We start from the raw sequence: 27443 nt of genomic DNA, 5'->3' as shown, positions 1-27443 counted from the left end.
TTAAATGTTTGCTTGCTATTGCTATCACTGAAAATAAAAATCTACCATAATGATCATGATTATATGCAAACTGACAATTCACCGTCTGTTATTTGCTGCTGTATTGCTGCAGTATTGCTGCTGTATTCCTGCTGTATTGCTGCTGTGTTGCTGCTGTATTGCTGCTGTACTGCTGCAGTATTGCTGCTGTATTCCTGCTGTATTGCTGCTGTGTTGCTGCTGTACCGCTGCAGTATTGCTGCAGTATTGCTGCTGTACTGCTGCAGTATTGCTGCTGTATTGCTGCTGTTTTGCTGCAGTATTGCTGCTGTATTGCTGCTGTACTGCTGCTGTACCGCTGCAGTATTGCTGCTGTATTGCTGCTGTACTGCTGCTGTACTGCTGCTGTACTGCTGCAGTATTGCTGCTGTACCGCTGCAGTATTGCTGCTGTGTTGCTGCTGTATTGCTGCAGTATTGCTGCTGTATTCCTGCTGTATTGCTGCTGTGTTGCTGCTGTACTGCTGCTGTACTGCTGCTGTACTGCTGCAGTATTGCTGCTGTACCGCTGCAGTATTGCTGCTGTGTTGCTGCTGTACTGCTGCTGTACTGCTGCTGTATTCCTGCTGTATTGCTGCTGTGTTGCTGCTGTACCGCTGCAGTATTGCTGCTGTACTGCTGCTGTACTGCTGCAGTATTGCTGCTGTATTGCTGCTGTTTTGCTGCAGTATTGCTGCTGTATTCCTGCTGTATTGCTGCTGTGTTGCTGCAGTATTGCTGCTGTGTTGCTGCTGTATTGCTGCTCTGTTGCTGCTGTATTGCTGCAGTATTGCTGCTGTGTTGCTGCTGTATTGCTGCTGTATCGCTGCTGTATCTCAGGTCGTTGTCATTTGCCTGCCTGTGTTAGACAGTTTCAGAGCCCACCATGTAGAGGTCGACAACCTTGAGCCCCTATAGTAACGTGGCTGTAATATATGGCTGACACTGCTTGATCTCATGTGAAACATGGAGAAGCAGCTTCTGTTATCACATGGTCATCTGTTGGGTCAAATAGAAATTGATTATTTGAACGAGGGGTTCATAATAATCAGGCCTACTGTCGACAGAATCTTCGTCACCATAGTGCCATTTTCAGTTGTGTGATACCAATTTACTGTTTCTGTTCTCTCTTTTTTCCAGTTGTTTGCCATTGCATATCATCAGAGTCGCTGGAATTACAATGATGAGGATGACGTGAAAAGGTCAGTCGCATAAAAGAAATGCCTCTTTCCTTGTACTAGGCCGTCGTGTTGGTTCAGTTCAACTCCACAGTTTGGATGCCACAGTAATGTGGTCGGAGTGAGTGGACAATAGAGAGAGGGCAATCTGTTATGTCTTGCTGGGCCAACATATCGTATGCATGCTTTTGTTCGTGCAGTTGTGTTTGGAGTATGCTCAAAACTAAATAGCATCTGATTGGATGCTTATCCAGTTCACTGTGCATGTAAGTGTGCCAAGTCGACTAGGGTCAAGGTTAACTGCATCTCCTTGGGAACTTTTGCCCATAGTCTGACTGAATCCCTTCAAAGTCCTAGCTACAGGAAATTGTGCAGATGTTCTTTGTACTGTAAGTTTCTAGGAGCTGGAAGCCCACGTTAAGGAACGGTACCTAGAATCTACCGCCCTCAATCCTCCAAGACCTGTCAGAATTTGAAGACTTGGAGTTCTGAAACATTTAAAAAACAAAATCAACTCTTGTTCTTTTTCTGCAGTGTGGATGCCAAGTTTGACGAACACGACATCCCCTGCGATGTCATCTGGCTTGATATTGAGCACACGGATGGCAAAAGGTATGGACATGACGACGTATATCTAGATATCCTGATCTTGTAAGGAGCCCTTGTCTTGTCTTGCCCTTGGCGCTGAATCTGAGACCTCTTAATATCTTTGCAGATACTCTGTGCAAATGTTAAGGGTACTGACGGCATTTGTAACAGATGCTTCTGCAGGAAGGTTCCAGGTTTTGGCATCTTTTTTTTGCTGTTTCGTGTCATTGGCGAACTTTTTTTCCTCATCCTGCTAGGTATATGACGTGGGATTCACACAAGTTTTCCCATCCTGAGGAAATGCAGAACCAAGTCGCAGCCAAGGGAAGAAAGGTAGAGCTAAATGATAAAGAAACTGTCCAAATTCTTTGGACGAAAATTGCTTTGATTCACTGTGGAATGGTACAGAACAAATGTTTAAAGCAGAAAGAATGAGCCGTTTGGCAGGACATGGGATGCCTCGTGGCCGAAGGATAGATTAGACCATTACGCTCAGCCCTACGTTGCTCCTATCAATCACGGAGCTCCCTGATTTGTGACTGACATGATGGCACAAAAGTCCAAGAGCTTTTACTCTTGTATGATGTGTACAGCTGGAACGTGCATATTGACATAAGAGAGGAGTGTTTATTGCTCAGGGATGCAGGGGTGGGGCTTACTAGATTGGCCTACTCTCTTAAAGTCATTTTATGGATCACCGACCTTACTTTTTTAAAAAATTCACATTTGAGGGGTACAGGTTTTAATTAGCTATTGCTAACACGTCTGCAGTTCTTTGCTGCTGTCGAAAGAACCTTGAATTGTACTCTGTTCCATAGATGGTGACCATTGTCGATCCTCATCTCAAGAAGGATTCTGGATTTCACTTGCACAAACAAGCCGTTGACAATGGTTTCTTAGTAAAGACTCACGACAACAATGAATATGAGGGTTGGTGTTGGCCAGGTACGTATTCTGCTCGCGTTGATTGTTCCGAGTTGTTGAAATCCTCCCCTTTTTCCTCACCCTTCCCACCCCGTTAGTTTGTAGCCTCTGCCGACCCGCATCTCAAAAGAGATGACAATTATAGGATGTATCGAGAAGCCCGGAAACTAGACCTGATGATTAAGAATCCCGATGGCAGTGAGTACGAAGGCTGGTGCTGGCCCGGTAGGTATTGTGCGTGGTGGGGGAAACGGGTATGCATGGGAACCTGGAATGGAGACATGTAGCATCACTTCACCAGACAGGGGTTTAGATAATGTGCGCATTGGCATATACACACTTCCTGACTTGGAAATTTAGTCAAAATACACAGCATAAACCCTCTTGCAGAACCTCATGCAGAACGTAAAATATGCAGTGATTTCTACTTGAGAAAGAATACCATAAGTTTCTTTGTTTTTCATATTTCATCAATTATGCCCTGCCCAACAGAGTAACGTTTGTAGCAGATGCTGCTGAAACCAATTTGTTCATGTTTGTCTATGTATAGCTTGTCCCGCTGCTCTGTGCATCACCATGATAAATTATTCACAAAATCCCGAATCCACGGGGAAGACCAGAAATGAAATGTGTTATAAACCAAATGGGCTACTCTGCATGTGTTGCGTGCATGGATTGTTTTTGTGCACAAAAACCTGGTCACCAGACTTCCTGAAGACTGATTGATTTCTAGCCCACAAGGACCCCTCTATTTTCATTGTTTTTTGCACAAATGGATAGAGTTTGAGTTGCCCAAACTTATCATCAAAAAACACGAAGTTTTCTGCATGCTTTGATCCACGGGCATTTTTGAAATGGTGTTTTTAGAGGGTTTCCGGTAATCTGAAAGAAACTAGGTATCATTTTTGGACAATTTAGGTATGAAACACCTTAGAAAGATTGAGTGTGAGCGCATTTGACCGCCGAGTGACGAAATGCACCAAGATTGTCTGAATGGCCACTGCTGGGCACACACGTGTGCGCACGGCAGCTGGTCAACATGGTAGCCTCACACTTGCCGTCATACGCGGGCCGATACGGACTTATGTGATTTTGTCTACGGTGTCATGAGTTCATGGTTATCACTAAGCACCGTATGTTTACTGTATTTTCAAGAGAAATAACAAGTATTATTATATTTATTAAGGCAAAAGAACAAACTCTCATAATATGGCTACTCAGTTCCTCCACCTCTCAGGGAGAACAGTACTCTCCCTCTCAGGGAGAAGAGTACCGTACTAAACAATACTGAGGGCGAAAGAATACTGTACTCTACTCGGAGCAAGGATGTGGGTATTGTACTCACGGCTTGAAGAAAATTATCTAAACCCCTGACTAGATGACGTTCACCATTTGCAAATCAGTCTCTGGGCACTCTTCACTGTATGATAATTTGTAAATATTGAACATTCAGTGTGCAAATGTCAGGGTACAAACACAGTAATGAGAACGTGGGAAACTCAGGTTGAAGATTAGGTGACAGAGTATGCGTTACTCTCTTAAAGGCATAAGTAAGTTAATATACATTGGGAATCACAGGCTGTGCTCTAGTGTTTTACTTCTGTTAACACGAGTACACTCCTGAGTACACAAACAGCAGGAGTGTAAGGCCTCGTTTCAAAATTTCTATGGGTTGACTATAGGACAGGACCATCTGACCGATGAATAAATAATAACAGTGACTTGTGTTGAGTGAATAATGGAGGGGTGTTGCTCCACTGAAACCACAATTTTCCTGCAACCTCAAGTACCAAGAGTAACACATGTGAATGCAGCTGATGTGGTACTTGGGTCAGGTGTCAGAGAGTTAACAACTAATGAGGCACTTTAATCATGCTGATTTCTTGTGCGCATATGTGGGACTTACTTCCCCATGTTCGAAACTTGTTTCCTCCACCTCATCACTTATAGATACAACTGACAAGACTTAACCTGGGTAGCACACTCACGAGTTTCACCTAACAAGACTTAACCTGGGTAACACACTCACAAGTTTCAACTAACAAGACTTAACCTGGGTAGCACACTCACAAGTTTCAACTAACAAGACTTAACCTGGGTAGCACACCCACAAGTTTCAACTAACAAGACTTAACCTGGGTAGCACACCCACAAGTTTCAACTAACAAGACTTAACCTGGGTAGCACACCCACAAGTTTCACCTAACAAGACTTAACCTGGGTAGCACACTCACAAGTTTCACCTAACAAGACTTAACCTGGGTAGCACACCCACAAGTTTCAACTAACAAGACTTAACCTGGGTAGCACACCCACAAGTTTCAACTAACAAGACTTAACCTGGGTAGCACACCCACAAGTTTCAACTAACAAGACTTAACCTGGGTAGCACACTCACAAGTTTCAACTAACAAGACTTAACCTGGGTAGCACACTCACAAGTTTCAACTAACAAGACTTAACCTGGGTAGCACACCCACAAGTTTCACCTAACAAGACTTAACCTGGGTAGCACACTCACAAGTTTCACCTAACAAGACTTAACCTGGGTAGCACACTCACAAGTTTCACCTAACAAGACTTAACCTGGGTAGCACACCCACAAGTTTCAACTAACAAGACTTAACCTGGGTAGCACACTCACAAGTTTCAACTAACAAGACTTAACCTGGGTAGCACACCCACAAGTTTCAACTAACAAGACTTAACCTGGGTAGCACACCCACAAGTTTCAACTTACAAGACTTAACCTGGGTAGCACACTCACAAGTTTCAACTAACAAGACTTAACCTGGGTAGCACACTCACAAGTTTCAACTAACAAGACTTAACTTGGGTAACACACTCACAAGTTTCAACTAACAAGACTTAACTTGGGTAACACACTCACAAGTTTCAACTAACAAGACTTAACCTGGGTAGCACACAAGTTCCAACCATCAAAAAAGTGTGCAGAAGGCTTTTTAGCCAGCATGGTGTTGAAGAACAAGTGATACAGTGTTCAATTCATGCCAACAATGTAAAACCACTAGGGAAAGGCTGCTAGGTTAATACCTGTAGTAACAAACACTGGCCCTTACAACTCTGTATTTTATTTTGTCGTAAAGGACTGTATATGCGGAACCCCTTAATCAGTGCATCACACCAAGGCAAACAGCAACACAGACACTGTGCATGATATTATGCTATTCAAAGTATTCTAACACCCTCCTCCCCACACACCCACTAAACAAAGCAAATTTTGCCCGCTATGTAGAGAAACTCTCAATGCTGAATAAAGATCGAGGACGCATTAGAGTTTAGTGTGTGTTAGTTATTGCCTTCCAAAACAGTGAAACCGTTGTCATACATTTTGCCGTCGCACAGAGTTTCACTGTCAGATTGGAGGAGTTGACAACTTCTAGAACACTTACCTTGCCCAACTCAGGTTCGTCCAGTTATCCCGACTTCACCCGGGCCGACACCCGTAACTGGTGGGCGGAGCAGCTGTCCCTGGAGAACTACAAGGGCTCTACACCCCACCTGTTCACGTGGAACGACATGAACGAGCCGTCCGTGTTCAACGGTCCAGAGGTGACCATGCACAAGGATGCCATTCACCAGGACGGTTGGGAACACAGGGACGTGCACAACTTGTATGGTCTATATGTGGTATGTTAGAAAATCTCCCAGGAGGAAACGCTGTTGGATGGGCAATTATAATTTGAACACAGAGGTTCACAAGAGGATGTGTAAATGAGCGATGGCTGATGGGCTAGAAAGCCTCGCGCACCCTGCCTTACCTCCGGCTGACATTCAACCATGCTAATTCCTCATTTGGTTTTGTCCTACACACTAAGTTCGAGAAGTCTGTCTAACTTTGCCTCTACGTACGGCCGGTTGCAACACGTCACTCAGTGGATGCTCATATGAGATTGCACTGAGAAATGTCGTACAAAACTGTTCAGATGACTTTTGAGATGTGTGGCGGGAAGCCAGAAAGTCTCAGCTGATCTTGCCTTTTTGGGAAATGTAAACTTTAGGGCCTAAATAATGCAATTCACAAGTGGGTAGAATCTTGTTGCTGCCTTTTCCAAGATGCTTTCTTGCATGCTGGTGAGGGAAGGGTTGGATCATTAGCCCCCCACCACTGAAATGGCTGTTTCAGTGAATGAACATAAACTTATAAAATCTTTTCTGAAGTGTGCCAAAATTTAAAAAGTTCCCACATCTTCCGTCCACAGTTAGCTATTTTTAAAAAATGGATTTCTAGGTTGGAGGCTCAGAGTTTCCTCTGTCGTGTCAATCTCATCAATTTTTGGTAATTGAAATTTGGTATGATTAAATATAAGGCTGCTTTCTGGGCTTTGTTTCACTTATTCATCTTTTAGCACATGGCAACTGTTGATGGTCAACATCGAAGATCCAATGGGAAGGAGCGATCATTTGTCTTGTCCAGGGCCTTCTTCACAGGAAGCCAGAAATATGGTAAAGAATGGAATGTTTGGGGCAACAATTCTCCATATCAAAATGGACACACCACAGAAAGATAGTGTCAACGTTTTTGGTGGGATCCTTAAGTTTATTCGTAGAATCCAACAAGATAATTAACTGGGACCTACAAACTGACATGTCCTTCCACAAATTTTGACATCTCACTTAAAACGGAAGCAATGGTCATTTGAATGCAGAAGAACACAGATTCCATTGTTGCAATTGACCCTATGACCGTGAAATAAAGGAGTGCACGTACATGATGAAAACGTGGCTAACTTTGCTGCCCATTATTGAAACAGAATGTGGAAGATTTTCAGATTGGGTCTTTGCCCTGTGTGGAAGGTAAGTAATGAACAGGGCATTAAGTCCATCAAAAATCCAGCCATAACTTTACTCGTGAGTAGTAAGGCGAGCATGGACAGACGAACGTTTTTGCAGTTGTTTCATATTCAAAATCTCACCTAGTTATTTGACAAGATTTCTACGTCTCTGTTGAGGTGCTGATTTAGACTTTGTTGGATTTTGAAAAATGCTAATGGAACAAGAGCTAGCATGAACAGTAGGCACTACGTGTCCCAAGCGGCTTCCTGACTGTTTTGCTCCTCTGCTCTAGGTGCTATTTGGACAGGTGATAATGAGGCGAGCTGGGAACATCTCAAGATCAGCATGCCCATGTTGCTCTCCATCAGCATAGCTGGTATCCCGTTCATAGGTGGTAAGCAAAAGCAGCTCTGTGAATTTTTTTATTGAGACTTGCTCACTGGGTATGAATCTCGTTAGTAATTGTTAGTTCTTCCTTGTTTGAAATTTCTTGTTCTTATATCTTATGGGCCTTTTTTTTTTTCTAATGTTAGCCGATGTTGGAGGTTTCTTCAAGAACCCCGAACCGGAATTACTGACTAGATGGTATCAGGTAAGGAATTAACTTCCTTCTCATTGTTCTATAAAATAGTTTTATAATCTGCTGGTTTATTGACCGCTAGGGCCTTAGTTGTATTAGTTAAATTGCGAGTTCAATGGTGATGTCCTTCCTATATCTCTGGCATGGAGAGTTCGTAGATGATGTTTTAACACACACTTTTGCCACCTCGGCATGGTTAGGTTTCGAACCAAATTTTCAGGGAGGAGGGGTGTCAAACTTGTTTTGGGAAAAAACAGAATATTCGGAATTTTTGTTCTCTCTTTTGTTATGAAAATGTGTCGTAGCTATTACGTGCGACCCAAATTGTGCACAAAATATCAAGTATGACCAAGCCCACACAGTTCCATGCGCAGATAGAGGGGAGATAAAAAGCAGTGTGCTTGAGATTTTTCAGACATAGAGCTTAGATTCTTTTTTAAATTCAAAACTCTGATTTGGCCCCAGGCTGCCGCCTTCCAACCCTTCTTCCGAGCACACGCCCATCTGGACACCAAGCGCCGTGAGCCGTGGCTTCTCCCACCCAACATGATGGACGTTGTGAGGATGGCAATCCGCACGCGCTATGCCTTGCTGCCGTACTGGTACACGGCGTTCTACAAGGCGTCCAAAACTGGCCAGCCTGTGATGAGGTGAGCCAGTCATGAGAGATTGAGGAGTGGTCTCAAATCCTCCAAGTGGTTTCAGAGGATCTTGGAGGATTGAGGCTGTGTAAAGAACATGTGTGTGGCCGAGTTGCCGGGATACATCATGTCAAAGTCTTGGCCACACTTTGTGTGCAATGCTCAGCCTTGTATAAACGTAGGCCTAGATCATACTAGAAGTCACCGGCACTGCTCCAAGATATCATTCACACTGTCTCCACATAGGGCCCGTTTGATTTGCGTGGATCCGGATCACAATCAGTAATCCGACGTTTGTTCACTGACACCATAACTTGCGTAATAGAGAGAGTGAACTGGCAGTAGGATCACTGATCAAGATCTAGATCCATGTGAAACAAACAGGACCATAGTGAAAGTTATTCCCGGAGAAAGTTTCAGGATTGAGGCAGTGGTCACACCCTCAAGGATCCCTCTCACGAAGCAGTAGAAGATTGGGAAGAAATCAAAGCTGTGTCCATTCTGCTTCCTAAGCCTAGGAAGATGGAGTTGAAGTTTACTCACTACTCCTAAAACTTCTTATGCCTGACTATTTCACATTTTCACCTATAATGTACGCCCACTTCATGTTTCAAGCTACCATAAATAGTTTAGGAAGATCTAAAACCAATGTTTACATTTTTTACAGTTTTGATTAATCTGTGTTGAAAGATGACGTGTTTTTATTGATTTGTAGGATACAACAATGTGAAGAGTTTTGACACCGTTTTCTCTTGAAGGTCATTTGTGGGAGGTTGCGAGTTGTAATTTCTCCTCTCTTCAGCTTTCCAATCCATTGCATAAGTTCTCCCCACCCTGCGCATCAAGTTCTTCAATCCGTGACAATATTCTTTCCTTGTTTCTGCCAACTTTTCCACAGACCAATGTGGCTGGCTTTTCCTGATGATCCCAAGACCTTCGCCATGGAGGACCAGTTCATGATAGGTGCGATGGAATTCTCAGTGACTTCCAAGAAACATAACGTCCAACTTCTTCCTGCCTCTTTTGGCATTAAAATTCTGCTAAAATCAAAGTGTTTCTGTAGTTGTTACAGTATAAGCACAGGTCACGATGCTAGCCAAGGAGTTTGTTCTTGAAGCAGTAAGGCCATTTCCACACTAAATGGGGAATTTTCCATTTTGCAGCTTTTTCATGATATCAGGGTTTGTCTCTTGACATCAAAACAGTCTGTAGGCCTAAAAATCTTCAAGAATGACTCAGGGCAGATCCAGAACCAAATTCTGGAACGAGGGCCAAAATTGTATTTGGGAGGTCAAAAAATTAGGATATTTCTTAATGTAACCTTTAATGACCTTTCTTAGGGATGAGGCTAACTGTAGAGGCTTTTTACTCACTTTGAGCATCAAGAGAAGTGAAATAAGCCCACAAATGTTACCGTTCTCTCATGTTTCAAAACCGAAAAAATTCTTGTCCCCTTTATGGGGGGGCGGGCATGGCCCATGTTGCCTCCCCTCCGCCCTCCTGATCTGCCAATGAAGGGTACTTGTACAGTTGCTACATAGCACCCTCAACAATTGGTCCAAGATCCCCTTGTGCTATCACTGTATACCTTGGTGATAACCAGAGATCAGATAACGCCGGCAAGTTCAGTCGGAGTCCCACCCGAGCAAGGTTGTGACGTTTTTTCACTTTCTTTCGAATAATACTGAGTACGCAGAGTTTATAAATACATGTATATGTCAGTTTGGAGTAATAAAAACCCAATAAAAAGTGACATCTGCCCGACAAAAAATTTGTGACTTATCACAACTGCCATGTCCCTGTGATGCATTCAAGAATATGCATAGATGATATGTGTCGAGAGTCCCAGCTTTGAACCTCCAAATTTCCCCTTCCTAATAAATTGCATTCCCCTATGTTTGTTCCCTTTCTGAAGGTGATTCCCTCCTCGTTGAGCCCGTTACCAGCAAAGGTGCCAGCTCTGTCAGTGTTTACTTTCCTGGACAAGATACGGTAAGATTATCCTTTCTGTAGTGTAAGACAAAACGACGAGCAGTACTTCAAAGTCAGTGCTGTACAGAAATTATATTTTTCCTACATTGATAGGATGTTGGACTTTGTATTTTCGTTTCCTATCATTTCCTCCATTTTTAACATCCTGTGCTGGAGTTGTATACTTTTAGACGTAGTGTAGGGAACTTCATCTTTTTTTTTTCAGGTTCAAATATTATGTATGAATAAACCCTGTTCTGTCCAACAGGTTCTTTGTAAACAAATCAGTGCTGAAGTGGTTCTAGTATGCATCTCATGATCTCTGTGTTTAGTTTTCATCAGTTTTTTACAAACTTACTCGTTTTTCAAATGGTTGGATGACAGTTGGATTGACACTGATATCAGCCCCCCCTCATAAGCGTTTACCGTTATTTCATCAGATTTGGTATGACGTGAAAACAGCACAGAAATACACTGGTCCCAGCACACAGACCATCTATGTGAATCTTGAGAAGGTATGTGCAGTGGGCCTTCCGTAATAAAAGATATAGTTATATATTCTTCAGTTGAATGGGTACAAATCGGTAATAAACATTGGTATGAGAGGAAGGGATCTTGTAAAGATGGAGAAGAGGATGAAGCTAACAAGAATGTTGGTCAGCATTTTGGCTTAGGGAGTTTCGCTCTGTACACATGGTCCGTAGAGCTGTGACAGAATTTGTATTTGAGCAGAAACTCTTGAGACATATGCATATTGACAAATATCAGGGTCAAGTCCTGATGGGCTGGGTTTATGTCCATCAGTAACCCATTCTGATACTGTTTCTGTTGGGAACTTAATTTTGACTCTCGTCTCATACATTCCTCTTGGGATTTTCACTAACATGTTTCTGATACCACAGTAAAAGAGTAACAAAGCTGTTGAATGTGAAATATTTCACGACTATGGAGTTTAATTTGTTTTTGTGACGATGTTCACTGGTAAGCAGGAAAAGTTTGCTAAGTGTAATTCACTGCCTAGATGTGTCAGGCTTATGTGCATGTGGTGAGTTCTTGCTTTAGTTCATTTGACTGTTTCATGCCAGTTCTACTAAGTAAAAATTATCATGTGGTTTGCTGTGATGTCTACTTTTGTAACATTCATGAAATGGCCAAAGGCTCTTGCGGCAGAAGATTCTACAGTGAGAAACCATGATGTCTATTCCTGGTTGCCACAACCCGGTATTTGTTTTGGAAGATGACAATTTGTGAGTTTCCTAACATGGCCACAGGGCAGGCATTGCATCCTTATGATTTGTTCTTTCTGTGTCTACCAGATCCCAGTCTTCCAACGGGGCGGCACCATCGTCCCTCGCAAGGAGAGAGTGCGCCGCTGCTCATTCCTGGGCATCGAGGATCCCTACACGCTCATTGTTGCCTTGGATACCAAAGTAAACAATCAGCCTTCTTAAAGTACTTCAATCAGTGAGCTAATAAGTGTGGCTGTCGCCACTGTGCATGGTCATTCAAACACAGGCTTACTCTGTTCGTCGGCGTCCATATTGTGTAATAGAATACCCATCATCACACCATCAGTCCTCATGCAATAGAATACCCATCATCACACCATCAGTCCTCATGCAATAGAATACTCATCATCACACCGTCAGTCCTCATGCAATAGAATACCCATCATCACACCATCAGTCCTCATGCAATAGAATACCCATCATCACACCATCAGTCCTCATGCAATAGAATACCCATCATCACACCATCAGTCCTCATGCAATAGAATACCCATCATCACACCATCAGTCCTCATGCAATAGAATACCCATCATCACACCATCAGTCCTCATGCAATAGAATACCCGTCATCCCACCATCAGTCCTCATGCAATAGAATACCCATCATCACACCATCAGTCCTCATGCAATAGAATACCCATCATCACACCATCAGTCCTCATGCAATAGAATACCCATCATCACACCATCAGTCCTCATGCAATAGAATACCCATCATCACACCATCAGTCCTCATGCAATAGAATACCCATCATCACACCATCAGTCCTCATGCAATAGAATACCCATCATCACACCATCAGTCCTCATGCAATAGAATACCCATCATCACACCATCAGTCCTCATGCAATAGAATACCCATCATCACACCATCAGTCCTCATGCAATAGAATACCCATCATCACACCATCAGTCCTCATGCAATAGAATACCCATCATCACACCATCAGTCCTCATGCAATAGAATACCCATCATCACACCACCAGTCCTCATGCAATAGAATACCCATCATCACACCATCAGTCCTCATGCAATAGAATACCCATCATCACACCACCAGTCCTCATGCAATAGAATACCCATCATCACACCACCAGTCCTCATGCAATAGAATACCCATCATCACACCACCAGTCCTCATGCAATAGAATACCCATCATCACACCATCAGTCCTCATGCAATAGAATACCCATCATCACACCATCAGTCCTCATGCAATAGAATACCCATCATCACACCATCAGTCCTCATGCAATAGAATACCCGTCATCACACCATCAGTCCTCATGCAATAGAATACCCATCATCACACCATCAGTCCTCATGCAATAGAATACCCATCATCACACCATCAGTCCTCATACAACTTATCAAGTCTTAGGCTGCATCCGGATCTATTGTGTAGAGCTAGATTTAGGTCTTCGCTCATTGGAACCCACAATGAAGCGCTGACAACAGATAAAGTGATAGCTCTAGAAGACCGTTTGGGATACAGCATTAACTTAGACATATCATGCCTCTCCACCTTTTGTTTTGATGTAATACAGCATCAGGCATCTGGACAGCTCTACATGGACGACGGCCATTCTTTGGATTTCAAGTCAGGGTTCTTTCAGTACAAGCACATTAGCTTCCAAAACAACGTCATTCAATCAAGGTAAGACTTAAAGAGTATCGAAGTTTGACGTCATTTTGAATCAGAAAGGGTAGTGCAAAGGAATGGAGTACGCACGCATGTTGGTTTACCACGCGCTGGTTCTTACACGAATACCTTTTACACACATAATTGTGCACGTGAAATATTCACTTTGGTACTTCATAGCTTGGTATTTTTTTTCTCTGTACTCGGTGCCCACAAATTCCAGGGTGCCAGTTCAGGCTAACTTTCAGTTAATCTGATTGGACAGATTGTGTTTAGGTACATGTATTATTTGGTCACCTTGCCTTATGTCAGTGCATCGAGAATATGTATATCAAAGGCAAGATGAGTCGTCCATCCACATCTGCTAATTTTCAATCACCCACAATTCTTGCCGCTTCAGACACCCACAGTCCTGCGTACAAACTGCTAATTCTTTTGGGTATGAGGCAGTATTGTCTCATACCCAGGGATGATATTTTGCAAATTTCAAACACTCGTGGGCTTTTGAAAATAAATGCAAAATTTTCATATCATATTCCCCCATAACTTTGAGAATTTTAAGTCCACTTTTAAAATAAAAGGGTCTCACAATTTCTTCTAAAATTTCTCTCTTGAAATAAGAACTACATCTGTGATCTGTTAATGCCAGAGTTTTAGACTCCTCAAAAGACTGATGAAAGTGGCTTCACCCCAGATCAGTCTGGTAACAAGTGTTTTTTTCTCCTGATAATCAGGTCTCTAGATATGAATGCCAGGTACAAGACTAAATCATGGTTAGAGAGGGTGGTGGTATTAGGAATGGAGAAGTCGCCGAGTTCCATCCAACTGTCTGGAGATCGTAAGCAGCTTGTCTACTTTTTGCAATGTTTAAGGATTTGTTGCCTCAGTGTCATTAGTGTTGGAGTTCCAAACATCTCACTGGCCCTGCCGAGCGCCCATTTCCTAAGCCTGTGGTGCTGTTCGAAAGGCATGGGAATATAATTTGGGCCAAAATTCCTGTCATGGTCTTGTCTGCCTCGAGCAGGGGCAAGTATTCATTTTGTTGGCGATGCGTACGCAAGCCATGCATCTCTGTCATTCGTGAACCAGCAAAGCGGAGTTTCCACCAGAGGAGCCTCTGTTGCTAGGAAACTTGCGCCCTCTCTCGGTCCCGCTCAGAGCCATTACATTAATGGACCGTATGTGCTACATGAGCTTTGGCCTCTGTGTCTGTACAAAAGCAGTGGAGATTACTCAAGCATTGGAACGATTATACATGTCACTCGTTCTTGCACACAGAAATTTGAGACTAATTCTCAGTCTGTTGTCTTATTTCTTTGCAGTCATAGAGACCCACAATGTAGAATTTAGCTTCAATGAGGACAGCAAAGTACTGGTGATCAGGAAACCAGAAGTCAACATGGCTACCGACTGGGTCATGACCCTCAGGCAATAAATGAGACAGTATTTATTCCGCCCGGTCCTTCAGTGAGTTCCACACATAGTCTTGGTACACACTCCAAGTCCCAGTCCTGTGGGAGCATCTATAAACTTGTCACATTTGGAACTTTACAGTGAGAACATCAATTTTCTACAGAAGTAACTAGACGCTGTCATTCGTGGCCCGCTTCGTGAAAGTTAGTCAGATCGCCAGAGGCACTTTTGAGTTTCATTTTACCTCAGAAAGAGTAAACTGAGCTGTTTGTGTTGATGTATCACTCAGTTTGTCATCCTGATGAGAATGGACATCATGTGAGTGACAGATGTGGATTCCTTTGTTTTACATGGTGCAAGGTTCTTTTAAACGCCTTTAACTTGATAGTTGCACTGGCCAGTTGTGACTCATTTTCACAGAGCGGGTTACATTTGAGAAGAGCTGCAGAATGCCAGAGGTCGTCAAGTGGGAGTGGTGGTCTGTGAAGGCGGACACTTTCTGGAGAATGATCTTGGTGAGATCATGCTGGAATATGTGTTCTACATTCCCCATTTGGCTCATTGCTGCGTGGACGGGCACACTTCAAACTTTGAGGGGCTCTCTGAAACTGTGTCAGACTGCATGACCAGCCCAACCACAGTATGCCGAGAACCATCCAGCTTCATGTTATGATTCATCATAGTATGCAATGTACTAATGCATGTATGTATTTTACTCACACCATGAAGGAAACCCCCCAAAATGCACGGTGAGCATACTTGCATTGTTCAGCACATCAGCTGAATTACATTGCAGTTAGTGAACCGTGGACAGACTGATTCAGGAGACTTGCTGTTGATACATATCTATTCTAGAGGCCAGTGCACACTTGCCGCAAATGCGAAAACAGCAACCTGAAACTATGACGTCAGGTTGAATTTGTGATTTCAACTCATGCGATTTTCACTTGGAAAAGTTTAACAAGGTTAAATTTGAATTCGCTTCGCTCCATCTGAAGTGTGAAAGCTCATCTTTTGAATTAGACTGGGAACTCGTGATGGGATGGAATGTAATGGGTATAAGGTTTTGGGTGCAGAGATGTAGAACTGATAAAGAAAATTTAGAGCTTAAAAAGGGAACTCACAGATTTACTAAATTTGAAGTTGAGAATGACCAACTCCCATTGGTAACACAATACCAAAAAAAAAGCATACATTTCTCAAGGGGACCATTTTAGTGTTCCAGAAGGAAGGTTGTAAACAGATGATGTGAAACTAGGACACAGAAAAACTCAAGACAGGAGAAACACAGAGTTTAGAAACTTGGCAAATCAGTATTGTTTGATCAGGAATAATTAGCAGGCTGCAAAGGAATTAAACTTATCTTTGTTATCATTTTTCAGTGAATAATTTGTTCTGTCTTTTACAGTTAAGAGAGGCTTGCTGTAGCCACAGGAGTGAAAGAATGTACCAATTGCTCCCAAAGCCCTTTTGTTTCTCTGTCAGTCTTCAGGTAGTTTCTAAGACTAGTCTATTTGTTATTCCTTGAGGAATAAATATGTACATGGCCGGTCCTAGACATTTGTTAACGATGGGATTAAGAGAATAGATTGCTGGTAATGGCCTGAACCGAAGGTAAAGGACATTACCAGTGTCCATTTTCATAATTCATAAATACCCTTTAAGTCAGAAAGTCTAAAGAAGTAAAAAAATTAACGTTCTAACGATTTTGCTCAACAATTTTACTTCGATTTTTTTGAAACTTCTCTAGCGATTTTATGGTATGTTCCTTTCTTAAGTAGTTGTATACAATCTTATAGAGACTGGCACACATCTTGCACGTTGTGCGTGAGGTAGTGCACTATGTGATGGGCCAATGTAATCTGAATTGAGGATTGTCACAAATGCACACACATGGGTAGTATTGTGCATAGTGAAGATTGTATTGATACAACCAATATATAGGAAAAGGCACCAGATTTCATAGGAATCTGAACTTTCCTGTAATATCGGAAAATGTTCCAGATCACTGAGCAGTGCTTTATGAACCATGTGAGACCGGCCATGTGACAGACTCTCGACCAATAGGAAGGGCTCAAATCATCTTAGGTTTTCCTGAATTGTTATAGCATGTGTGATATCATTAATGGACTCCATGCACAACTGCAGCATTTATTTTTTGCATTTTTTTCCAACAGCCCACAAAATGTTTGGCAATGAAGCTAATACCAAAATCTTACAGTAATATTCAGAAGTGTAAATATTACTTGTTGATTTGAAACCAATGTTATCTCCTGTAACCCAGCAAGCTGTGCGTGCCTTTTATGCACATGACTTAAGAATAGAAAATCTGAAGCAAGCCTTTTGATTGTTAACAAGAGTCGTCCCAAGGCGAGATTCTGTGTACTTGGGAATTTTGTATGAGAGTAATTATGTTCATTGTGATTTAATCATCGTAATCACTGTTAAGATTTTGTAAAAAATTTCAATACATTTTCTATAAATATGGTGTACATCTGGGTTTTTTTTCTTGGTTTGACTGGCAAGCTGTTAGACGTGCAGTGAAGTCTCGTTAGAATTCAATTACAAGTTGCCGGTTTCAGAAACCTGGCACGCATCCAACTTTCAATATCATAAGTACACACAATTTTGTTTTCACAAAAACTTTGACATTTTATTTCCATAGGATAGAATTTGTTTACATGGGTTATTGTATGTCTCTGTTACAGAAATCGTAATAAAATTTAAAAATGGATATGTTTTGCATGTCTTTTTATGGTTACTCTGTGGTGTGGATTGTGTGATACGAGGCCCTTGTCATTACAAAGGGGGTTTGAATTAGTGCCTACTGCAGTTGAGATGACCTTGGAAAGTCAATCAAGGTGGAGAAGAAATTAAATGGTTTCATTTTCATAAATGTCTGCTGATATGTAACAACCCTTGCAAAGAAAATTAATGTCTTATTCATAAGATGCTTGGCAAAGTGCCTGCTGCACATAGAATACGGCCGTTTCACAATAGTGCGCCACCAAGAGTTTGCAACGCGTTGGCCAATCACAATACGCAAAATTTGTTGACCCAATGCGCGTTTGGAAAGGGTTGACAAATTTGGCACGTTATGATTGGCCAACGTGTTGCAAACTCTTGGTGGCGCACTATTGTGAATCGCCTGTATTAAACTTGTCCTTAGCCCGCAAGCTTGGTGGTTGGATATTCAGACCTCTGCACTAGTAAGCAGAGGACCATGAGTTCACTTCAAGTCCCACCCCTGTCAGCCTGTGCATTTTTCACAAGCCCTCAGACAACATTATACAGTGCAACAAATGCAAGTTGGTGAAGAGCAAAACTCGCCACATGCACAGACAACGTCTTGCAAAACTCTTACAGATTTACAATCAGTTTTTAAATGAAAAATCTATAACATGATATACACGATGACTGTAGCCTTTACAGGTTCAATAAGTTAACATCTTGTCAATGACCTAGAGGTGTATTTACACTTTTAAGATTAGCTGTAGAAGACACAAGAATTTCCAACTCGGACCCAGAATTTCTTCAAACTGTTTTTTTTTTTCCTGCAACACCCAGGTTTTCTACTTCTGTCGGTATGATTTTTGTCTGCATTCAAATGACTTCTCTACCACTGGAAAAAAACAAATGGTTGCCGATTGAACATGGCCCATGCTTTGAGTAGAACCAATGTTAAGCAGCATTATTAACACCGCTTCCTGGCCCCCTATCCCATGCGATAATCTTATGCACAGATAATATGGTTCTTCGGTTGACGTATCCAAAATTGCCTTCAAACGAGCGACAGTTTAAATTGTTGAAGTTCTGCATGCTGTGACATTCATCTGCACAACAGATTGGGATGTCAAAAACAGCTTACATGTTGTCCTCAGGAAAGGTGCAAGACACCTCTCTGGCTGAAACCTCAGAGGTGGAAAGTTGAAATAGGTTGTGACCCATCAACCAAGCACCCACACAGGATGCATCTTCAAGATCTAGTGAAGCGCAAGGCATCACAGCGCCAACCATATTTCCAGCACTGACTTCCAGCATGTTGTAAGCCCACATCACATCTGCAGTTGGCTATCATACAAATAAGTCTTTCCTTCAAGATCTCAGCAGATCAAAATCTCCACCGGCACACAGCACAGCCTTGGTCTGTTCTCTCTCTTGTTACCGGGTTTACGACACAAACTGCTGGTAAGTTGTCAGCCCACTAATTCAGAACAACTCAGTCCGTCTATTTTGTTGAGGTCAGATCTTCACTCACATGTCTTGGTCCTGCTGACTGCCCTCTGCCTGATTGGTGGCGTTGTTCTCAGCCATGAGGACCTCTCGGTTCTCATAGGTCCAGAAACCATTCAGATCAATCAGGATGCTGACTACAGTCTCGCCATGATTGCTGGAGAAACCAAACGGAAAATGCTCAAGACTGAAAAAATTTCTCAGCATTGTTTTAATCACAGCCTGAGAAAAGAAACCAACCCACCTGTTGATGAGATCCTGCAGCGTGATCTTGAGGGGATCGGCCGGCTTGACCATGTCAAAGATCTCGTCCTTCACATCGGCGAAGGAGATGGGCTCTTGGCCGTGCTGTCTCATTTGCTCCTGGATTGCCTGAAAATGCACAAGATGAAGCAGAATCGCTGAACTCTTTATCTGGATTCATGACTCAGTATTTCCAATCAACAGAATGATTTCAACAGGGAAAATTTCAAACTCTGGCCTTTTCAAGGTAGGTCTGGAGTAAAGCCAGCATTATGAAGCAAGTTACAGTGCAGTAGTCCAGTATTTCACAAGGACATTCTTTTATTCACCAACTATTCCAAACGATCACGTGTGTGAAAGTACATACATGTATAATAACTGATGCAAAGTTCACATGATGTGCAAGCTAATGACAGTCTTTTAGCCTGGTACCACATTTTGGGGATTGCCAATGCATTGACACCAGAGTGTGAAAGTCTGGCTACCTACCAGTACTTGACCACAACACTGGTAACTTTATATTAAGGATAAGAAACTTTCAATACCCAACAGCACTTTGACATGGCGGCCAAAGCATTTCCACAAAACCCATTCCCTTGGTAATTACATACTCACACGGAAGAAGTAGTTAAGAGCAAAGACATTGAGATAGGACCTGCCCTGCACGTCAAGAAGACGGAAGAAGTACTGCAAGGCCTGGGGCTCTCTCCGATTCTCCATGGCAAGAACAAAGTCCAGGTAGGTCTTGTAGTCCTAGGACACGAAGCAAATAATGAGAAAGTGCAATAAAGGACCATGGTTGACCCCAGTCTAAACAACTCTGATCAGGGGCATGCCGGTTGGCTATGGTGAGATTAGTCATGGTGACTATTAAGGATCAGTCTGCCAAGCTTGGTCACATCCTTTACCTGTCCCGATGCCCAGTAGGGAGCAGGGATTGGCTAGTGCAGTGGCAGTTTAACTAGAGACCTTTGTAGTGCGGGACTACCACTGAGGAATGGTGCATTGAGAATCAGTGAACTAGTTAACTGATGGCGCTTGTTTGACCTTGCTGTGTGCTTGATGAGAACAATGGTAAACTGTGAAAGCAAAGCAATTAAGTAAAGACAAAACATGGTCTTGGAAAATGATTGAATCAACCTGTCATGAAGCAGGTTTCAATTTCCTTCCCCTCTTTCCCTCTGTAATGAAACTCGTTCAGTGCAGTTCCGAAAGAGAAATATAAAAATCAGGATAACGGCGGTCGTGCGGGGGTTAGGGGTTTGCTTACCATTTCTCCGTCATAGGTAAGGCACTCTTGGAAGACCCTGTCCAGGAATACATTAGTCAGTGTTCCCGTGCCAAATCGGGCCAACTCCTGCTTGCTCAGCATGCCGTTGTGGTCCTTGTCTAGGTTCAGATATTGACCTGGGGGTTAGGGGACATAATACTTCCCGCTTTATTACAGACATGTCCGAGGCTGAGATCATTGTACGCTTGGGTCCCTCCCAGCCAAGGTTGCAACGGTAAAGTGTAGCCAAAGTCCAATGTACAAATCAACAAGGGGAAATCAAGGGATGTGAATGAAGGTTTCACGGCTGGTAGAGAATTATTTAAGGGAGTGCTTTACTAGGAATTTAATGCATGCCAGCTAAAGATCAGAAGAACCCTCATGGGGCTGTCGTTGTTAACAGTGGTTAGCACCGTGGCTTCTAATATTGCCGTGAACTTCTTGATTGAATGGCAACGTTGTGGTCCAGTCCTTCACAGTCAGACTCACTTCGCAAGTCTGGTCACATGCTACAAGGGATGAGCTATACCAAGGCAGTGCCTCTATCACAGTTCATTTGAATGGCTTGTCACTTAAGACTGGATGGCATGTGACTGACTTCTAATGACATCGGACTTGAGATAAACTCAACCACAACTTTGGTGCACGATCTCATGATCGGATTTGGTCCATGGGTGATGTACTGACCGTACACTCTGAGTGCCGAGGGTGCTGAGAACCAGTTGGACTCCTGGGCATCCTTGGGCAGATCCTCATCTCTCAACTCCAGCAGGTCATCCAGGAAGCTGCAGGCTAAGATGTCCTGGATCCTGATCTTGCCTGCAACAGGACAGAGGAAGCAAAGGACAACCCTTCCATCCATAAGCACAACTACGGACTCAGGTGAGAAGAAAGCAACTGTCACTGCAAAGCGCAGGCACTTCTGTGACATTTTCAATCGATCTTTAATTAATATTTGCACCATTATCAGTGATGAGGGGCCCCCATCGAGCACTCCTAAGCAGACAAAGGCTCACAATCGTTTGGACTGGCTACAGACTTCAACGCACACTCATCAAGCACGACTGAACTGGTTACTTCAGATCCCATTAGCGTCCCCCCCGTCTCCAAACAGTCCCTTATTCTCTCTCAGGGGGACAGCATACAAGGAAGCACACTCCCGTGCTTTTAAGGAATACACAAACCTGCCAACCAACTCTCTGACAGTATCAGCCTATCCATCCACGACACCATAATATTAGCAAACTCCACATGGTCAAGTAACAAATGCATACAAATATCAACTTCTGCAGCCCACCTGTTCTCATTGGATCCAGGAAGAAAAAGAACTTTCTGACGGCTGTGCAGACGTAGAAGGAGTAGAAGGATTTCTCCAGTCCGTCAAGCTGAGGCAGGGTGGGGATTAGCTCCAGGATGTAGTTCTCAAGATCCTTCACAAAGAAGATGCAAACACTGGTTACGACAGAGCATTCCTTCAGAACCAAAGCAGTCTACACCCATGGTTGAGTAGTGTGTTGTAGGCGAGACCCGTTAAGACTACGACAAGATCCCGTAGGACCATCACAATACAAATACCAGACTTCCAGTCTGAAATCAAGTCAAGCCATTTTCAAATCAATTTTGTCCACCCTCTCTTTAATTTTAAACTTACAAACTTACAGAAAAAAAAAGCATCCCGACAAATCGTCATTCTCTTGAGCTAACGAATCTGTCAAGCTTATTCCTTCAAGCGCAATTTAGCCTTTATATTTTGCAGAGAGCGTTGAACAAAATCCCCTTTTTTGAAGTGCGTAACAGAAAACAGCGGGAGTCAGTCAAACATGTGACTCACAGATTCTTTGAGGTAGCCTTGACCGGCCACGTCGTACAGGCTGAGTCCGATTCGGGTCTGGTGGAGCCACACTTTCCGCATGACATAGTTGAAGAACTGCATGATGGATATTCGGCCGTAGGGATCTGTCTGCAGCAACTTGGCAAAGACCGTGGCTGTGAAGAAAGGCCTGAAGGGGCGGGGGAAGAAAAAGGAAATGCCATCCAAAACCTATTTGAAAATGGAGAAACCAACTTAATTCACCTGTGAGGAAATGCTCACAGATGAAACTGCTCATATGGGCTTCCAATTTCTAAAAACACGATACTAAATGATAGAAACTATTCAACACATTCTCATCTTTGTTGATGACTGATAAGATTTAAGTTAAATTTCATAAATTACACTTTATTTGTTTAAAAAGCAGAAAGTTAAAGAAAAAATCTCAAGGTTTAAAGCTGTTCCTGACTTGCACAAACTACATGTTGCAGAGTATAACATACATTTTCATTTTTCTGGATAATTAGGAATTAAAAAGTACACAGATTTTTAACTTGCATGGTGCAAGAAAACCTGCCCAATTTTTGAGGTCTGGATTTGGGAGAACCTACTTGCACTTAGGCCCAGCTTCCGTGGCCACCTTGAGAAAATCTTCGTAGTTGATCATTTGATCCTCGCCGACCATTGGTGGGGTGTGGTGTTTGTCCAGCAAAAACCACAGGTTCTGCACGGAGGGATAGATATTTAGAAACCAGTTTAATGCCAAGCTCAAGCTTTCCTCACTCATGACTGAAACCCACCTAAGAGTACATGAATCATTGATAGGCAGAGCTAACTATTGTGTTGATTTGATTTGGACTGATGTGCGGTCCAATCGCTCCAACTTCAGTGCAGCCTTTCTCATTAATCAGAGCTACTGTTCACCCAGTCACCTTCCCAGTCCATTCCAGTCTCACAAATGCATGAAGGTTTCCCTCCTCAAGTTGGGCACTGAAACCACGCGTCACAAGCTCTCGTTTTTGTTTGTACTCTTAGAAACAAAACTCAAACTCCCAAAAACTGTTCTGTGAAGGTGAAGAGGTAGAAACCTTCATCAAAACTACTTCAAAATTATTTCAACTGGGCAGAATTGTTTCAAGAGGGTTCGCAAGTGTAGAATGGAGTAATACATTGATCCAAGGTACGGAATACGTTAGCCTTTTCGAAGCATGGGGGACATAACAGGAGGGCACTATTTGAAGTTGGTAAAATCTTTTGTGTTTGCTCCAAATTTACCCACTTCAAATAGCGCCATCTTGTTGTGTCTGCCATGCTTCTAAAAGGCTAATGTACATACTTGCAACTCGTCGTTGTCTAACAGTTCCCTGCTCCTCCGCTGAAGAAACACAGCCCTGTAATGGCAATATTGAAAGCACATATACTGTAGGAATACGTGTTCTTCATGTTTGATATTGGCATAAAAACTTGTCCACTCCATTCCAGTCCAACTGAACTTGGAGCTCTTCACTTTGAAAAACAGCAAACTCTTCCCACAACATGTGTTTGATAAAATGCAAGGCCTAGTAACAAAAAAGGACAACACTTTATATCCATGCTGCAAACAATATGGCTATACCTCAAAAGGATCTTGGATCTTGCTACGGACTAGCATCCGTTCCTAGTGACCTTTGGAACTAGACATACAGCCTGGAAGAGCTAAATCAGATTGGAACAGACTATGGTATACTTCCTTATTGACAGTGACGTGCACAGACATAAACTCCATCCTTGGTGACATAAACTTATTCAAATTATTCTCACCTGGATTCTTCTCGGAGTTTTTGGAGCAACACCTCATCCTCACTTGGAAGCTGCAACAATAAATATGAACAGATCTAAGACACTGCCATTACACAACATGCTAACAGTTAACATACAGGTTATGAACTTTGAACTCCGACACTACTCCGAGTTGTAGCCAACCTTGGCACCCCGACAAAAGTTGACATGTTAATATCAAACAGCATGAAGTGGCTTGCAGTTGCCGCTTTCCTGTACACCTACCTTATAGTAAAACCTTGGGATGACGGAGTAACTCTTATCCTGCTGTTTGCTAGGACCCTTCAGCTCGGTGTACAGCTTGGTAAAGGTCTCCATCTCTTCTGATCGTACCTCGCTCTCGCTTTTCTCTATATAGGTATATGAAGTAAAAAAATACATGTGGCCTGTGGTTTTGGATTCGTGTGGTGATGTCATAAAATACGCCATAAAATATGCAGATGCCAAACTGATGAACATGAAGAACACGACTTCCCCCCTCATTCCATTTAATGGCATTTATACATGTGCATACCCCCTGAACTGTGGGGTTCGTCGTCGTGGGAGTGCAGTGGACGAGGAACCCCACAGTCCTGGGGGTAAGACGTACATGGATAGTTTATCCACGGGTTACCATAATTTCCGCACTTGGTACTTTGACCAAAACTTACAAGTTCTTAAATAAAGTGAAATTTTTATGGCTTCACTTTAATTAGTTGAAGGCTTGACTAACATCCTAAATGGACTAGTACTTTGAAGAACACCGGATGTCACAAAGCGTCAGGAAAACCGTGGTCTGCAAACGAATGGGATCGGCTGTAGTAAACTTACATCCCCATAATTTGCACACGTGTTGCAAACATTTTACAATTATCTGCAGTGCCCTATGTGTACGTCTGAAGAAATTGGCCAGTTGTGGTCTCTTGAATGAGGAATAATTTCTCCGCATTTATTACTTTGGTTTGGTGATGCAGCTTGAGAAAAAACACTTTCATTTGCCATGTCTTGACTTCTACCACTTCCTCTTTCTCGTTCTCCTAGTTTTTAATTTCTCAATTTGATTTCAAGTTACATTGAGACCCGAAATTTTTATCCTTTCAAATGAATCACAGTTGGCATTAATTTGAGCAGTTGTTCTGGATACCATGAACAAAACTCCTACATGCGTGGCCTGTCGAGCAGAAAGACCATCTTATTGGATCCGTAACTTCCAGGTTTAATGGCTTTATGTTTACGTTTTTATCCAGTTGTCCAACGTGTATGACAATGGCAATGTTAAAGCTCATTTGCTATGTTTTGGACCGTTTGCACAGCTTGTTCATATCGTCTTGCAGAATTTTTGAGTCTCCATCGGATTTTACTTGATGATAGAGAGTGGTCAGCATGGTCAGAACAGAAAGCAAAACCATGTCCAGAAAAGTTCAATTTAGGGGGGAAAAACCAAGTTGTTTACTTAAGAAAACACTTAGTCTTAGGATTTTTCAGACCAGTCCCATAGGGTTCGTGCACAGGATGTCAAGTGGCGTCCGCATATGGGGGATCAGGTCAACTCGGACCCAAACCATCTCGGACCCATTCCAACTCGGACCCATGCCAACTCGGACCCAGGACCAACTCGGACCCACGCCAACTCGGACCCAATACTAACTCGGACCCACGACCATCTCGGACCCACAACCAACTCGGACCCACGCCAACTCGGACCCACGCCGTTTCGGACCCACCTCGAGTCAACTCGGACTCACTGAGTCTTATGGTTGCATTACACCAAATACGCGCCCGTAGACCGAAATAGCGCTGACTCTTGAACCTCGCGAAGAGGTTGGCCTTCATTTTTTCGTTGAAAATTCAAGATTATGGACAGATCGATCACTTTTCGTTTCAATTTTATGAACTTTTTTATTTGCCTTTTCCCGAAGATACCCCCCTAATAGTAGTAAAACTATGCGCTCATATGAATGTAGCCGCCTGCCTCTATCCTCTATCCTTTTTGTGAAAGAAATACTCTGAACCGGAAACTATCAATCCCAAATTCGGGATTTATATAAATAATTCTATGATCCCTCGTGATTATGGCACGTCTTATTGTAGAAAATAAGTAACCGTGGGATCACAAAATATTAATAATGAGCTCGCGAGCAGACATACGACGCTTCAAAACGTTACAGCTTGGCAGCATGCAGTGCAAAAGTGTCATTTACCAAATGCTAAAATGTAAATGTGGACAAACTAAAAAGTTTCAACAAGTTAATCACGCTCCTGGGGTTGTGTCCGAGTTGACTCAGGGTGGGTCCGAGTTGGTCGTGGGTCTGAGTTAGTGTTGGGTCCGAGTTGGTTGTGGGTCCGAGTTGGTCGTGGGTCCGGGTTAGTATTGGGGCTGACTTGACACGGGTCTGAGTTGGTCGTGGGTCCGAGTTGGCATGGGTACGAGTTGGTTTGGGTCCGAGTTGACTCGAAACCGCATATGGAACTCTTTATATAGGCCTGCGCCTATATAGGCCTAGCTCAGATGTCGGACAACTCAACCGTTTGCCAACTCGACTTCAGACAATTCGACCATTGAGACAACTCGACTGTTTGCCAAGTCGTCCGTCAGGACAACTTGACCAGTCGTTTCACCAGTTCGCAGAGACAGATTGTAAAACTTAAAAGAGAACCACTGCAGCGCTGTGTGTGGGGCTAATATAGGCCTCGGCCCTACTACAGTTCCAACTTCCAAGGTGTCGGAAATATATTCATGTCTCATAGAATTCCATATAAACAGGTACACCACTGCGACAACCGGATGACGAAACGTCATGCATGCCCGGCCCCCAGTTAACAGACGATAAAATATTAAAAACTTACTTTTTCCTTTCTTGACGTTATACTCCTTCAATGATGTCACCCAGTCCATTTTGCTGAGAGACATGTAAGCCGTAAACCTAGGACCGTTTTCCTTTTAGTTTCAATCAGTAAAAACTTAAAATCTTCCAACGTTGGACCTTGTTTGAAGCACGCACTTTACTCGCCATGTTTTCAACTGACGTCGGTCGTTGAAAAGTTC

The 27443-nt window shown here is 42.9% G+C and overlaps 2 protein-coding genes across 4 annotated transcripts in view; one reads left to right on the top strand and one right to left on the bottom strand.

The window, feature by feature from the left end:
• ganab (glucosidase II alpha subunit) overlaps window positions 1-17778 on the top strand; it is a 26747-nt gene extending 8969 nt beyond the window's left edge. For 2 of the 3 annotated variants that reach the window (XM_022225613.2, XM_022225615.2), the window contains exons 11-26: window positions 1158-1219; window positions 1730-1807; window positions 2041-2116; window positions 2602-2728; window positions 6135-6358; window positions 7078-7174; window positions 7797-7898; window positions 8038-8096; window positions 8550-8734; window positions 9624-9688; window positions 10641-10717; window positions 11137-11211; window positions 12013-12126; window positions 13537-13646; window positions 14366-14469; window positions 14954-17778. In XM_022225613.2, coding sequence (XP_022081305.2) covers window positions 1158-1219; window positions 1730-1807; window positions 2041-2116; window positions 2602-2728; window positions 6135-6358; window positions 7078-7174; window positions 7797-7898; window positions 8038-8096; window positions 8550-8734; window positions 9624-9688; window positions 10641-10717; window positions 11137-11211; window positions 12013-12126; window positions 13537-13646; window positions 14366-14469; window positions 14954-15066 — 1668 coding nt within the window. In that variant the 3' untranslated portion in view covers window positions 15067-17778. Of the gene's footprint in view, window positions 1-1157; window positions 1220-1729; window positions 1808-2040; window positions 2117-2601; window positions 2729-2805; window positions 2933-6134; window positions 6359-7077; window positions 7175-7796; window positions 7899-8037; window positions 8097-8549; window positions 8735-9623; window positions 9689-10640; window positions 10718-11136; window positions 11212-12012; window positions 12127-13536; window positions 13647-14365; window positions 14470-14953 lie in introns of all 3 variants that reach the window. The other variant, XM_022225614.2, reaches the window with a different exon arrangement.
• On the bottom strand, window positions 17671-27443 carry ppp2r3c (protein phosphatase 2 regulatory subunit B''gamma). The gene is made up of 12 exons (XM_022225692.2): window positions 27245-27443; window positions 24644-24768; window positions 24401-24450; window positions 23937-23991; window positions 23212-23324; window positions 22622-22790; window positions 22088-22220; window positions 21478-21609; window positions 20791-20927; window positions 20136-20273; window positions 19522-19649; window positions 17671-19434 (listed from the first exon to the last, which is right to left on the bottom strand). The coding sequence occupies exons 1-12, from the start codon at window positions 27306-27308 to the stop codon at window positions 19299-19301; spliced, it is 1380 nt and encodes a 459-aa protein (XP_022081384.1). The 5' UTR covers window positions 27309-27443; the 3' UTR covers window positions 17671-19298.

Source organism: Acanthaster planci, linkage group LG01 (genome assembly GCF_054643075.1).
Source record: "Acanthaster planci isolate LZ-2023a linkage group LG01, COTS_SCS, whole genome shotgun sequence".
Classification (NCBI taxonomy): Eukaryota; Metazoa; Echinodermata; class Asteroidea; order Valvatida; family Acanthasteridae; genus Acanthaster; species Acanthaster planci.
Note: the sequence above shows the minus strand (reverse complement) of the source record. Positions and strands in the feature narration are given on the sequence as shown.